At 47.9% G+C, this 15,939-nt stretch overlaps 1 protein-coding gene across 1 annotated transcript in view; it reads right to left on the reverse strand.

Moving 5' to 3' along the window:
* Positions 1-3,050: 3,050 nt before the first annotated feature.
* The window catches only part of BAHD1 (bromo adjacent homology domain containing 1), a 135,724-nt gene continuing 122,835 nt past the window's right edge, over positions 3,051-15,939 (reverse strand). The window contains exons 6-7 of the mRNA XM_068130572.2: positions 5,636-5,727; positions 3,051-4,882 (exon numbers count right to left, since the gene is read on the reverse strand). Of these exons, the coding sequence (XP_067986673.1) occupies positions 4,687-4,882; positions 5,636-5,727 (288 nt within the window). The 3' untranslated portion in view covers positions 3,051-4,686. The remainder of the gene's footprint in view (positions 4,883-5,635; positions 5,728-15,939) is intronic.

Consider the following 15,939-nt stretch of genomic DNA (forward strand, 5'->3'; position numbering starts at 1 on the left):
TATATAACAATGAAGGGACCAGCTCGTCCCAAGTTGTGGGCCTGGTTTGAGAGTAGAGGTATGCAAACTCACCTCTGTGTTGTCTAGCTTGGGTTTGACCCAGCTATAAAATATTGTTGCGGTTTTAAGAGTGTAAATATAACATCATTAAAGGTTAAAGGTTTGTCCCCATAGTTAGTCCACAAGCAACACGTAGGCCCCTTAGAACATTAGTTATGTCATAGCATGTGTGAGGATAAGGCCATTTCCCTAGTATCATCTGCGTTGTGTAAAAGAAATAAGATAGGCCCCGTTCATTTTGCCTCCACCCTCCAAATCTACCTCGTTGGGCATAATCCATCCCGTGCCCCATTTTGGCTATTGCACCTCGCATTAGGATGCTCACTAGTCAAGGGACACGAGGTAGGCCTGAGAGAGGGAGGAGCGCGGCGTCGAGGTTGGAGCGGCGGAGACAGCAACGGTAAGAGCCATAACCAATCAGGGCTCGGGAGACATGGCGTGAGGGGCGTGGTAAGGACGTGCCTATATAAACGCACGCACAAAGCCCTTGAAAGAACTTACGCAACAGCGCTCGTAGGAGGAGGACTCGTGCGGAAGAAACGTTGCAACAGGACTGTCAGAGGACTTGCACGATTTGCGCATGATAAAGGACTTGTTGGGAGAGCGCACTGTAAGAGGGACTTGCACGATTGCGCTTTGTATGAGGACGTATGCGACAGGACTTCTGCGGGAGTGGTGCTTTGCTAGTGAACTTGTATTGGGAGCGCATATAGCGCCGGTTCATCTATTACGTACGCGACCGTGGTCACAAGTAACCGCCCAGCCAGCCTTACCGTTCGCCCGTAATTGTCCGATCCGCGCCAATGACCCGCGGGGAGCTTCTGCCGCCCTGCCCATCTTCTTCACAGTGTGAGTCGGGGACCGGAGCGAACTGCCTGGACGCCATCCCTGGACCATCAACCTGACCATCTACAACCCCGTGTGAGTGTGTCTGAGTGTGAAACGGGCCCGTGTCCTGGGATAAGTATAAGACTGTATAAGGCTGCACTGTGTGCTCATTGTACATCGTGTAATAAACCAACTGTTATTCCTTGTTTCTTCCTGATTCGACCGTATCAGTGATTTCCTCCATTGGGTAAGCGTGGCACGATCAGAACCGCTCGGATCGGGTTTAGTCATTGTTAACGGCTCGGGTCACGGTTCGCTATTGCTCGGCGTTTCCGCCTATAACCGTGATTCGGGCGGACCTTATTTCCTTGCTTCCTAGGCGGCGTTGGTACTTAGGGAATAGGAATTCGGCCTACAACCCTATTTAACGCCGCCCAGAAGGAACGTCATAGCCCCGGATCCCGTCGGCTAGTCAAAGACAAGGGGACTAACCCCCCCTTGGTAAAGGGAAAGGCCGACGGTGAGAACCGCAACAATATCATCATGGTATTTCACAAGCATGTGTGCCCTCCCTCGGATGGACGTCAAACTGGGTGTTCCTTCTGCTTGTATTAGTTGGTAGACGTTGAAGACCCCACGACGTCCTTCACAAATAGTGGGCGAGTTATCACTGGTACAATGAACACTACATACTGTATTCTTGCCTGGACTGTAGGTAGCAAGTCGATTGGTCTTCTTGGAGTTTCTTTGACCTCAGCCTCAGACCTTTGACCTCAGATACCGTTTGCTATCTTCCGGTGTGGTTGGTTTCTGTGCAGCAGCTCCTCCACGAAAAATTAATTGACCTGCAGAAATGAAGGGCCAACCAACACTAAGTGGTACTCCTCTGGGACTGCACAGGCATTGCGTATTGTAGGTTGCTTTTCAGCTTCAATCACGACCAAAACCACATGACAGCAAGATTCCCTGATAATGAAGGTAGTTTATTTCACAACGTTATAATAATTTGACACTGCCATCAAATGCACCACCTAAGCACATAGGCAGGACGACAATTATTATGGTGGTTCATATCGTTCGAAGTTCATCGTGTATGTTGCGCAGTGAGGCAGTGTGCTGCACACTTCAGTGAGTTGGTGTGTTGTGTAATTATTAAACACATCATACTCAAATAAAAAAGTGCCCACTTATAGATGGAGACGACAACAAACAATTCAGTGAACCTGCACTTTCTGAAAATAATGACATCACTTCATTGCTGCACTTGTTTCAGCACAAGGCTGTCTCGCATGCCTAAAGGATTCCCTCACCCCACCCCCTACCAAATCACCTTTTGTGTGATATTTCCCTTCAATGCCCCCCCACAATCATTGGCAACCCCTCACAGGGGCTAACCAATTACTCGCCAAGAATGGTGGAGTCATGAACACCGTGTCTCCTAATGCATACATGGTCGACAGCTCCCGGTTGTCGAGTTTGCCAGTCCCTTACAACCAAGTAGCAACCATACCTGTATTGTGGTGCTGATGGCAGGAGGATTGGGTCCATTGAAAGGAACAGTAGTTTGGCTGGTCCCTGCTGGGCTAACAAAAGCCTCCCTCCTGCCTCCCGCCAAATTAAAAAATAAATGCACCAATCCGGCAATTTCATGAGATATGGACAATATAATCCACCATTTCCAAACATCCAACCATTTGTCGAGTACACGGCACTTCTCAACCTCCAAAACTCTCTGGCCCAACACTCCCTGGCATCCCCAACCCTGTAAACAGGATGTGTTGTATCAATACATTCTGGTGGTGCTGAAAGACACTAGCAAATATCTATATCCTGGGCAGACGGCTCCAAAAGGGTAGGATTTTTTTTTTCCCACAACGATTGCAACTGCTTTGTGCCACAGAGCAGAGGACGGTTTGTGGCACAGACCCCATTTGCTTTCCTGAAACGGAGTCGCTTTTCCGATGCTCGCCTGACAGCAAGATTCTTGCTGTCATGTGTGAAGGAGAGATTTCCCCCTCGCGAAGGGAGAAACCGTATTGCCGACTACAAACGCAATCCATTTCTGGTCCAGCATGTCTACAGACTTGTTCAACACGTGTGTGAGGGTGAGAGCAATTTAAACGAGCGAGGCTGATTTGTAAAAAAAACAAAACAAAACAAAACAAAAAAAACGATACTTTATGGCATAGGATTCAGAACCGCGACGAGCTTTCTCATCGAAGCCCTTTTTGTTAGATATCGCTAAGCTTGGTTTATAAATAGCATACGAAAAAATGCACAAACAAAAAACACAAAAACAGTCAAACTGGATTTTCAGCACATCTTGGAGGGAATGCTCAAAATGTGAGTGAGATGACGGCAGGGGCTATAGGGGGAATGGAGGGGACAATCAGTAAAATTGGCTACATGGCCATTTGCGCACATCATGTAATAATGGAAAAGTGGAATACAATAATATAATTTGAAAAGTTTCTACCTCACTCTTGGCAGAGCGAGCGAATCCATGCCATTCAAAGCAGCCCATATTATGCATTTCAACGCATTCCTTTTGCTTGAATGTACGCACACATTGGGAAAGATATGAGGAGATAGTCTAAATGGAGGCACAAAGTATTATGTACATTAAGGCTACAGGTTCTCCTCGCTGTGAGCGAATCCACAAGCAAACGAACGGTTTAAAAGACTTACACATGTGCTTAGCATACAATCTACGCTGGTCAAAGTGCAGAGCAATAGAGAAAGGCGGCAGGAGGTGGTGCGTCAGTTGACGTCCGCGCAAAGCTAAAACCTGGCACGAGTCTGTTCGGGCTCAAACTGTCCAGGGATACCCGGCACGAGCAACGGAAGCGACCTGCTTTAGGGACACAATTTGATCCACGCAATTACGTTCCGCAGCTCCTTCCTGGCCTCACAGCACACGAGACGCGTTTCTAAGGACATCAAAACCAAATGCCAAGTGCAACTGTCGTGGGGTTGATCCTGGGAAATCAAGTGCTGCTTGAATTTTGGTTCCACAATTTGGGGGACTGCTTCCCACAATGGGGCGTGTTGGAAGTTAAAGCATCATAGAAAAAAGAAATACATTTCCGCAGTTCTCGGAACAAACTGCAACAAACAAAACGTTAAATAACAAATTCAACCTTGGACAATAGCATAGATCTGAGGCAAACGTAAATCTACAAAATTCTAGCTGGCTTGGGAATGACCTAGACTATGGGCTTTGCAGGCAGAAACCACTCGGTTGCTCCATCCTTCATGTAACATAAAATTAAAGAAATAACTACGATGCTATACACCGGCAGAAGTTTCACAAATTTGCAAACGGCGATATGGCAAACGCAACCTGCCACCTCCGTGAAGATGTTTCCCTACAAATGGAATTGGAGGCACGGCACGGTTGTACACAGGTGAAGAGCATTGCAGGGATGTGAAGATGAGAGAGGCTGCAAAATAAATTTTGCTTCAACCATCCGGTGATCAAGATTACGCTCAGCCTGGAACATCACATTTGGTCCAAGCCACAACCTTGCAGGCTATTAGGCACAACCTGCTGCGTTAACCAAGCGCCTTGCCTTTACACCAATGTGGCTTTGGTCAGCTTTAATTCCAGTTGCAATCCGTCCATTATCCCTCAATCGAGGCTTTGCCAGTCCGGAAAAAATGAACATCAACTTGGAAGGACGGGGTGGGAGTGACATAGAAAGGTTAGAGATTGGGGGGGGTGAGGTATGGACATCTGTGCAGGAGTGCAATCAGGAAATAGGACAAATATAAGAGGGATATTGTGCAGAAGTGCAATCAGACAGGATTCTTCAAAATCCTTCCCAAGCGAAAATCATAGACGCGACGGCACACAAACACCAAAGAAGAACTGACACCGTAATGGAGGTGCCGGTGAGCCGGGCGAGAGTATGCCAGAAGTGGAGGAACAAGGTTCCGGGCTCCGCACCCTGCAATTGCCTTCGTCCGTCTGCGCATTGCCTCAGCCCGAAACCTGGTGGTAGAATTTGCATTAGGTGGATAATAATGCGTTGAAGCATATTTAGTGAGAATGCAATCCAAACTAGAATGGCACTCGGTAGAGAGCATACCTCTGCCAGGCTGAACAGTTTACGTTTTGTATCCCACTGATAGGCCAGAACTGCATCCGTTTCTGAACCAAAATCGAATCAGCTTGTTCTTGTCACCTAACCAACTCATCTACCAAATTTTGGCATAATCTGTCCATCCATAACCTAAAAAATTAAAAGATTCTCCTATCCGGATTCGGATCTTCACCAAAATCGAATCAATTCTTTCTTGTCACACACCCAACCTGTCCACCAAGTTTCATCCAAATTCGTTCAGAACTTTTTGAGATATCGTGCTATATATCATTTTGGCCCTATCTCTCAATAGTCAATAATCACTTTAAATTCTTGGATTCGGACCTGGATCTTCGCCAAAATCATATCAATTTCTCCCTGTCATACACACAACTTGTCCACCAAATTTCGTCCGAATCCATTCATAACTTTTTATGATAGACTGCTCACAGAAACAGACAGGCGTGAAAACACAACCTCCGTCCACTTTCGGTGGCGAAGGTAATAAGTACAGCGATTAATAAGGTCCCACAGTACCACCATGCAGTGGGTTCCTGCTTTGGAACTCTGGTTTCCTTCCATCTCAGCAAAGCACTTAACAAATGCCAATGCCAGCAAAGCCAAAGCAATATTTAAAATCAAAATAAATTTCTCAAACTCACCTGCAATACTCAAGGTAAGTGAGAACAAAGCATTTGTCTTCTATGCATGCCACGCTGTTTGCATCTTGATGCCGAGAAGCAAATATCTCATTCTGTTTAGCGAAATGAAAGACAAGAAACAGAAAATTGAGAGAAGCAAGCAAAACTAAAATGGCGCTCTTCAACACGACGTCGACCGATACGCATCCACCCACATTATTACATCATGCTACATATTTGTACCAAGTTTGATTTAAATTCATTCCGCTGTTCTCAGGTATCAAATTTTTACCTGACATGACCTCTGACATTTTGATGCTGAAATCTAAACAGTTCATCGTTTCATCATTTGTTTTCATCATCACTCAAGGACATTTATCTTTTTGTTCTTTAGCCACTCCAGTGTAGCTTTAGCTGTGTGCTTCGGGTCGTTGTCATGCTAAAAGGTGAACTTCCGTCCCAATTTCAGCTTTCTTGCAGAGGGCAGCAGGTTTTCCTCTAAGATTTTTCTGTATTTTGCTCCATCCATTTTCCCTTCTATCCTGACAAGTGCCCCAGTCCCTGCTGATGAGAAGCATCCCCATAACATGATGCTGCCACCACCATGTTTCACAGTAGGGATGGTGTTATTTCGGTGATGTGCTGTGTTGGGTTTGCACCAAACGTAACATTTTGCATTTAGGCCAAAAAGTTCCATCTTGGTTTCGTCAGACCACAAAACTTTATGCCACATGGCTTCATAATCTCCGGAGTGTTTTTTTGCATACCTCAAACGGGACTTAAGGTGGGCTTTTTGAGTACTGGCTTCCTTCTTGCCATACAGGCCAGACTTGAGGAGTGCTTGGGATATTGTTGTCACATGCACACAGGGGCCAATCTATGCCAGAAAGGCCTGGAGCTCTTTCAAGGTTTCCATTGGCCTCTTGGTGGCCTCTTGCTTGGTCATCCAGTTTGGAGGAACGGCCTGATCTAGGCAGGGTCTTGGTGGTACCATACACCTTCCACTTCTTAAGAATTGTTTTGACTATGCTCCAAGGGATATTTAAGGCCTTTAAAAGCTCCTTGGTGCTCATGGTTGAGTCTTTGCTGTGAAATGCACTACCCAGGAAAGAAAAGCTACAGGAACAGCTGCTTTTATTCTGAAATATCCACAATTAACTTGGTGTGTGATTTTGAAGGTGATTGGTTACACCTGAGCTAATTTACAATTGCTATTATAAGCGGGGGAGGGGGGGGGGGTTGAGGAACGATACTTATCCAAGCAAGATATTCTAGTTTTGTATTATTTATTAATTTTCTGAAATTTGTAGAATGTGTTTTTCACTTGGAAGTTGAGGGTTACGATGTCTAAATAAAGGTGGAAAAAGTCTGATTTAATGCAATTTAATTCCAGGCTACAAGGCAACAAAACATGAAACATTTGAAATGTGGTGTAGACTTTCTAAAGGCACTGTAAGAAAGGAGGTGATTATGAGGGGATCTGATGGAGATATTTAAGATAATGAAGGGTAGAAACAAATTATGAGCAGAACCGGTTTTTTTAATTTTTATAAATATTGTTGCGGATACGCCGCCGGCCTTCTCCCCTTACCAAGGGGGGAAATAGTCCCCTTGTCTTTGACTGGCCTGGCTTGACCCGGGACCTATGATGTCCCTTCCGGACAGCGCGAAATAGGGTATTAGGACCAAATTCGCTATTACCTAAATACTCGCGCTGCCCTGGAAGCGAGGAAATAAGCCCCGCACGAACCACGTGTGTTGATACGCCGAGCGGTTTTGCGTGCACGCAATCCACGCCGTTATCACTTACTAGAACCCGATTCAAGCGGTTCTTATTCGTACCACGCTTAGTCAATGGCGAAATCACAAAGGCGATCGAATTGGAAACAGGAAGAACAAGATTTATTTACACTATTCACAATGATCCAGAAGCAGAGACACAGGACAATCTTTATACAGTCTTACTTAATACCCAAAAGACTACGGGCCCGTTTCACTCACACTCACACAGGGATTGCAGCTGCAGGATGATGGTCCGCGCGTCCAGGGATGGCTCTCGTGCAGCTCCCTCCGGTCTCCGGCTCGTCCGTGCAGATGGATCCAGGAGAAGGCAGGAGCTCGTAGCGCGCCGTTTGGACGCACAGGGTTATTACGGGGCGAGCGGTAGGGGGTGGGCTCTGGTGCGGTTGGCGGTTAATCACTGGCGGCTATGGCCGCGTTTATCCGCGTGGCTGGAATATTCGCTATTCGCCACCGGCGCGTTTCGCTGTGGCCGCGTACTTGTACCGCCAACACCTCTTCTTCTTCCCCTCTGGCGCGTACGTAATATGGCGAGTTACAGTTCAAAGCCTCAAAGCGCGCGAGTCCTCAAATCCTCAAAGGGCTATCGCAACGAAGTTCTCTCCACAAGTCCTTTTCGATGCGCTTCAACAAGTGCTCACAATGCGCACGCCTCTTCAAGTCCAGTCCTCTTGATATGCGCTCGCTGTAAGGCCTCTCCCAACAAGTCCTCTCTCTGCGAGTCCTCTGATAAGTCCTGTTCAAGGGCTTTGGGCAGCGACTTATATTGGCACGCCCCGCGAACCTTCCCGAACTCACCAGACGCGCCTCACCACCCCCTCTCACGCCATGCCGCTAGAGCCCTCATTGGCTGGTGGCTCTTACCGTCATCGCCTCTGACGCTCTGCCTCGACTCCGCCCCGACCTCAACACCGGCCCCACCCTTTTCAGGCCTACCTCGTGTTACTCGACTAGTGGACAGCCAATGCGTAACAAACTGAGCGGGCAGCCAATACTTAACAAACTGACCGGGCAGCCAAATGGGGCGCGGGATGGATTCCGCCCATCGAGGTGGAATTGGAGGGTGGACGCCAAATTAACGGGACCTAATCTCATGTCTTTACACAACGCAGATATTAATAGGGGAAATGGCCTATACTTACACATACTATGACATAACTAATACTACAAGTGGGCCTACGTGTTGCTCGTGGAACTAACTATGAGGGGCAAACCTTTAGCATTTATTGAAGTCATATGTACAATCTCAAAACCGCAGCAATATGAATGGTGACAGCACCAGAGAAGGTACTTTGTAAGTGAAAAAGAGGGGGATTAAAACATAAACTAGAAAGCATCTATAAATGCAAAGCCTGTTCGCATCCGACTTCTTCTACCGTATGATAAACATGACAAAAATAACTAAGAAAATACAAATAAATTGACGATTTTAGCTGATCCTGACCTTTTCACCTCAAAAACAATATGCTTCAGTGACCTAATATGCAAACCCTGCTCAAATTTCAAGTCAATCAGATGAAAATTGACGATTTTATGCAACTTGACATTTGACCGTTTGATAAAATTATGAACTTGTCATATATACACAAAGAATTAAGTTAAGCACCCCCCCCCCCCCCCCGTTTTTTTACAACCTTGCACATTACAAGTTTGTTGTCGTCAAAACAGTGTAATATACCCATGATATTGCTATATTTTCTGGAGAAGTGATATTATGGTCACATAAAAACATAACAATCATGCCGTTTTCAATATTTTATTCTGAATAATTTAAGGTGAAATTTTTTGGGAATTTTAGGCATATTTTCACCTCAATTTAAGTATGGAGCTATAGGTCCATCACGGACAGTGTGGATGACGTTTATGTTTTCTAACGTACAGTCATTGTTCTGAGAAGACCTCTAGCGATCTTTGCGTCAATAACGTGTGTAGGACCCACGTGATCGGATCACTGACTCAACCCTACGTCTCATAGACCCTGTAAGCCGTCGTATGCGTTGCTGTGGCAGGTTGAACCCCCTCGAGCACGTTTGGGACATGTTGGGACGACAAATTGCGAAGATGGTCCCTCCAATAGCCAATCTGGATGAATTGGAACGTGCATTACATCGGGAATGGAACAACCCGCCACAGCAACGCATACGACGGCTTACAGGGTCTATGAGACGTAGGGTTGAGTCAGTGATCCGATCACGTGGGTCCTACACACGTTATTGACGCAAAGATCGCTAGAGGTCTTCTCAGAACAATGACTGTACGTTAGAAAACATAAACGTCATCCACACTGTCCGTGATGGACCTATAGCTCCATACTTAAATTGAGGTGAAAATATGCCTAAAATTCCCAAAAAATTTCACCTTAAATTATTCAGAATAAAATATTGAAAACGGCATGATTGTTATGTTTTTATGTGACCATAATATCACTTCTCCAGAAAATATAGCAATATCATGGGTATATTACACTGTTTTGACGACAACAAACTTGTAATGTGCGAGGTTGTAAAAAAACGGGGGGGGTGCTTAACTTAATTCTTTGTGTATATATATATATATATATACAGTGGAACCTTGACTTACGAGTGCACCAACTTACGAGTTTTCCGAGATACGAGCCGTCGCTCGGGCGGTTTATTGCTTTGAGATGCGAGCCGAGATTTGAGTTACGAGCTTTCGCCACCCGCCACCAGGTGGGTTCCGGTCAAGTGGTTATCTTGCCGTGCAAGTATCTCTGCCGTATATCGCTGCTGCTTTGTTTTCGCATTTTGGTTATTTTGGAAAATTTCTTAGTTTTAACCATGGGTCCTAAGAAATTGAGTGCCAAGGGAAGAGAGGATGATGTGCTTGGATATAAAACACGCAATCGTCGAAAAACATGAGCGAGGTGTGCGTGTTGTCGACTTGGTGAGGCGGATGTGAAGGCAACTGAAGATTTTATTATAACTTTTGCCGAACTGATAGAAGCCGAACGATACATCCCCCAGCAAATCTTCAACTGTGACGAGACAGGGCTCTTCTGGAAAAAGATGCCGAGGAGGACGTATATAACGGCAGAGGAGAAGAGCATGCCAGGCCACAACTTGTTCAGAGTGCCGGCGATAGCTCGCCTTCTCTTTGTGGAAGACACGGTGAGATCCTCAACATCCAACAACTAATGGGACGCAAACGGGGCGCCCAGTTTAGCGGTACACATATTGATGAATCACCCTACCTGTGATTCACCCATGACAGGTTATAGCTGGGTTGGGATTCAAACCCAGGCTGGACAGTTTAGAGTCAAGTGTGCGTACCTCCAGTCCAGGCCATCCTGCCAACTTGTATGCTGCATACAGGTGAAATATAAAGCGCGAGATATTTTTATATATACTGTATATTTAAAAAAAAATTGGTGTGGTTTTTGGCGGGCTGGAATGGATTAATAGCATTTCAATGCATTTTAATGGGGAAATTTAATTTGAGAAACGAGCAAATTGAGTTCCGAGCTCGGTCACAGAACGAATTAAACTCGTAAGTCAAGGTTTCACTGTATATATATATATATATATATATATATATATATATATATATATATATATATATATATATATATATATATATTGTTGCGGATATGGGATTTGCATCCATCCATATCCGCTTGTAAATATTCCCCTATTTCCTCAATACTTCCCAACTATCCCCAATCCCCCATTCCCTAGTCCCATTTTCTGTAAACAACACTCTGTAGACCCGACCTCCCCCTATTTCCCCCATTAAATGTCGTGCCCAGGTTCACCGCATCTCATGTAAGACAACTATAGGACATCTTGCTAGTTATTCTTAGTCTATGTCAGTTAAGGACTCGTTTCCATTAATTCTGACCCTTCGTTGCACCAGAATGTGATTGTATGGCACCGTTAGGAAGTTTAGGACCTCCCAATACCTCCCCGCAGCTCTTCCTCACGGTTCAGCAACAACAACAACAACAACAGCAACGGCAGCGGCGGGCGCGGGAAGTGCGCGTCCTCACTCCGGCTTGGTTGGTAGGGGGTGTTGGGAGGGCACCAGGCCTTCCCAACGAGCCGCCATCGAACATGTGCTCGACGGGGTTACCAAATAGGGGCTCCCTGTCAGCTCCTCGTCAAGGGCGGAGCCCGGTAACCCCCGCACCCAATGGAAGCGGCGGACCGGCCCCAGTGGGGCGGAGCCAACCAGCCGAGGGCGTGTCACTCCCCGCTGAGCATGCGCAGGAAGAGGGAGGTGACGTCAGATGCGCGCTGAGCTTGGAGCAAGCAAGACCACCTCCGAGCGCTGTGAGGCCTCCCCGCATCTTCTGGACTGGACCGTGCTTTATCCTGTCCCCGAGCCAAGGTGCACCTTGTGCCATCGAACTACCTGTCCCTCCCTGCCATCAATCCCTGTGTAAGTCAGCCTTGTTCCGTTTGTCTGTGGTCTGTCCGGGAATAGATAAGATTGTATTTAAGTGCCCATCTCTTCTGTGTCTTTTACCTCACTCTGCCGTGTAATCTACCCCCTTTTCTCCACCACTGTAATTATACCCTCCTCCGGAGGTCTTGAGAACTGTACCCCTTGCGTCGTTTCCTCTTTCCCAGTCGTCGTGTCCTTTCCATCATTGATTTGGCATAGCGCGATTTGGTCAACGTCTGGGTGAATCGGGTGAGTTGGGGAAGAATCGGGGGAACTGTTAGGTCGCGGTAATATACCACCGCTCGGTCAAAATAACATCTAAACCGCGTCCGTAACAATTGGTGTCTGGGAGTGAGATACGGACCCGAAGCGCGCTTAACGCGCTCAAAATTACAAGTCACCGAAATTTGATTTTGTTTTACAAAAAACCCGAATTTTGAAAGTCGCGCTATGGGAGATCAAGACGGCTGGGTTCCGGTAGAGGAGAGTGAGGCAGGGTCGATCCAGGACCAAATTGAGGGACATGAGGAGAGCGAAGCAGTGAGGGCGGCAGGTTCGCAAAATGGCGTCCTCGCGCACGAGGTTACGGGCGCGCAAAATGGCGCCTCGCAGATGGCTACGGCGACCGCGCCCGCGACCGTAGCAGCGCCGCTGGTGGATTTGAACCTTTTTTTATACAAATGAAGGCCCTTATGACCCAGAATAGCGAACGGTTAGAACAAAGGATGGGGTCCAATAGCGAGAAATTGAGGGAGGACATGGGGGCCAATAGCCAACGGTTAGAACAAAGGATGGGGTCCAATAGCGAGAAATTGAGGGAGGACATGGGGGCCCAGATCGGAGGGTTAGGGAGTAGAATAGAGGGATTAGGAAACAAATTTGAGGGACTAGACAACAAATTTGAGGGATTAGACAATAGATTAGGGGAAATACAGGAGGGGTTAACGGGGGTAGAAAACAGAATGGCCGCTCAAGAGAATCAAATGGAAGGGATGAAAAAGGGGTTAGAGGGGTTAGAAAACAGTATGGAAGGCAAATTGAGGGACATGAGGGACCAAGCGGAAAGGGAAGTTAAAAAAATGGGGCAGCAGATAGAGGGGGTCAGAATGGGGGTAGAAACTAAATTGGATGCTCACAGGGAGGAAATGGAGCAGATGAGGGTGGCATCTGGGCAGGAGATGCAAGTGATGAGAGAGGAGATCAGAAGAGGTGTGAGTGAGGAGGCCGGAGGAGTGCGCGAGGAGGTGAGGCACTGTGAGGAGCGCATGGAGAAGGAGGTGAGAAAGGGGACTGTAAAATTGCAAGGTGGTATAGAGGAGTTGACGCTGGGAGTGGAACAGCTGACGGAGGGACAAAAAGAACTAACGGAGCAGGTTCAAAGGAATACTGCGGTACTAGGAGGGTTAAAAGCGACACAAAACGACATAAAAAATGACTTGATAGCGACACAGAGGCAATGTCAGATGGTACGTGAGGGACTGACAACGAGGTTGGACGAGGTGACACAGGTAATGGAGACGAAGGACCGGCAGGTGAGGACGCACATAGAAACGGTCAAGGTAGCCTTAGAGGACGAACTTGAGGAGACGCACCGGGAAATAAAAGAGGTGAAGCAGAAATTAGAAGAAGTGGAAGAAGGGGTGAGCGAAATTAAGAAGCGACGGAGAGGGGATAAGAAAGAGATAAAAGAGGAAGGAAAAGAATTGGTCCAAAGTCTGTGTTCGGATCGTGATGATGTGCTCATTAACCGGATGAGGGATTCGCAGGTGATGGAGGAGAAGCGAAGAGAAAGAGGACCCGGTGTAAGTGGTGACCAATATGGTCGTGCGTATGATGCGCCAGGTGATTTAATAAGCTTGGGGGTCGAGATGGACCCGGGTGTTCGTGAGAGGCCGTTGGTGAAGTGTGCGACAGGTCTGGTGTGCGAAAAAGGAGGTGTGCGAGAAAGTCCGACTCTGGGGTGCATGGGGAAAGAGTGCGGTCAAAAGTAAGGAAGAGTGTACACCTGTGGTGAGTGTTACAGAGGGTGTAACGGGAGAGTGTGCGCGACAAAGGTGTGTAACGGACGGGTGCATGAGGAAAGAGTGCGCTGTCGAGAGTAAGGGTGAGTGCGCTGTCAAGAGTGGAGGTGAGAGTAGTAAGAGTGACACGGAGCGTGAGTTGGTTGTGACAGGTGAGAAAGGAAGCACACCTGGAATGGTAGAGCGTGTGTGGGAATGCACGCTGGAATTGGTAGTAAGGCACGTGGTTGGGTGTGCGAGTGAGAGCACACCTGTGATCGTCACAGAGGAGGTGACCGAGGAGGGGGCGCGAAGAGGTGTGTTGGTGAGGTGTGCGAGCGACGAATGTGTGCCAAGGTGTTCGGTGGTCAGGTGTGTGACCAAGTCTGTGAGTGGAATGAGTGTACCTGGGTGTGTAAGAGAAGGTGCAATGACCAAGAGCAGGGAAACGGCTGGATGTATGAGCAAGAAAGGGGTAGCGTATGCGTGTAAGCATGCAGGTGAGGCATCGACGGTAACCGGGTTAGCGGTTAGAGCGACTTATAGCCGAATCGGGCCCTCGGTGCGTGCCGGGCTTCGTGTGCCGCGAGAACCAGCGGGGATCCGAGCCACGGCGGGTTCGAAAGGACCGCCGTACGCGATCCACGCTGGGCCTCGCTTTGAACGGCCGCGTCCGTGCTCCACTAGGCGGAGCGGGCAGCCCGATAGGAAGGGTCGTCATGGCGACCACTTTTTGTTGAGGCATTCCGGCAGGTCGAGATCGGGCCATGGGATGGCTCCGTGCCGAGATGGTGCGTGGGACCTCGGCCCGGGTAAACCTCCTTCCCTGCACCGAATGCGGGACGTATCCAGCCGCTGGCACCAAACAACCCGCATTCATGGCTTGGCTGTACGAAGCCGAGCTTTAGAAGTGAATTGGCGCACCGAGAGGCATTAGTAAGTAGACTGTAATGACGAGGATAGTGTTTTGGCCCCGAAATTAGAAAAACAAAATTTGATGATTGGCAAAGGATTGGCAGTAATGATTGGCAGATGATGGGTAGTGATTGGCAAATTTTTGATTTGTTGAAATTTGATGTGCAAAATTGGTAGTGGGAGATGCCCGATGTGGTGGGATGGCAACTCTGTCATCCCTCACAAACTGGGGGCAAATGCGCAATAGTTTATGGGGTGGCTATGACAACCGAGCCAGGGTGGGTTAGGTTATATTGATAGTGACTAGAGGTGACTATGGGTGACAAGAGGTTAGTTAGTGACTGGTACCTTTAGTGGGGACGTAGTAGCTTAGGGTTTGATAATGACGTGGGAGCGCTGAGTGTAAGGGAAGACGGAGGAGCGCGAGTTTTAGAAGGGAGTAGACAGAGCAGATGATGCAGTGTGAATGGAAGTGCTGGTGAGCAGCTTCAAATGAGGCATCGGTGAGGCAATGCTCCGAGGTGTGTGTGAGTGTACAAGTGATGAATGAGAGAGCATTGCGGATGAGTGTCATGGTGAGTAGTGAGTGTTGTGGATCAGCGCGAATGCGCTTGGGGGAGAGAAGGGTGCAGGCGGCACCAAGTATGAGAGCACAGGTGTGCAAGTACAGGTGTGTGGAATATATGGAGCAGAGAATGAGTGGTGTGGAGAGAGTTGGAGTAAGTGGTACGGAGTGGTGTGCATGGTGCGAAGGTGTGGATGGGGGAAGAGTGGACCCCTTTTCACGAGTACCCGGGGAGGGTAGTTTAAAGAATAGTTAGAAGGTATAGGTAAATTGTGGTTGGATATTGGCATTTGTGGTGCGGTTGCAGAATGGTATTGTGGATGGGTGCATTGGTGTGGTGAAATTGGCTGGTCGTGTGGCCTGTTAGTATGAGTGTGAATGGTTGGGCACTCCGCCACTGTTAGATGTCGGCCAGGTGAGGCCGCAGGTGGGCTCTGGGAGCCGTTAGTGTCAGTGGGTGCCTGAGGATCCCGGGTGTGGATCGGGCAGCCCGTGCCAGAGAGGGCACTGAGGGGGTGAGAGTGCGAGAGGGCCTTCCCCAGTTAGTTAGGTTAGGGTGAGGAGCAGGTGAGCTCGGTAGGCAACAACAGTGGTGGAGGTGTGCAGGTGGGCGGACCAGCTGGGAGCGTCACACGACCCAG

The sequence above is a fragment of the Myxine glutinosa genome, chromosome 11 (assembly GCF_964187855.1).
Source record: "Myxine glutinosa chromosome 11, kmMyxGlut1.1, whole genome shotgun sequence".
NCBI classification, from domain to species: domain Eukaryota; kingdom Metazoa; phylum Chordata; class Myxini; order Myxiniformes; family Myxinidae; genus Myxine; species Myxine glutinosa.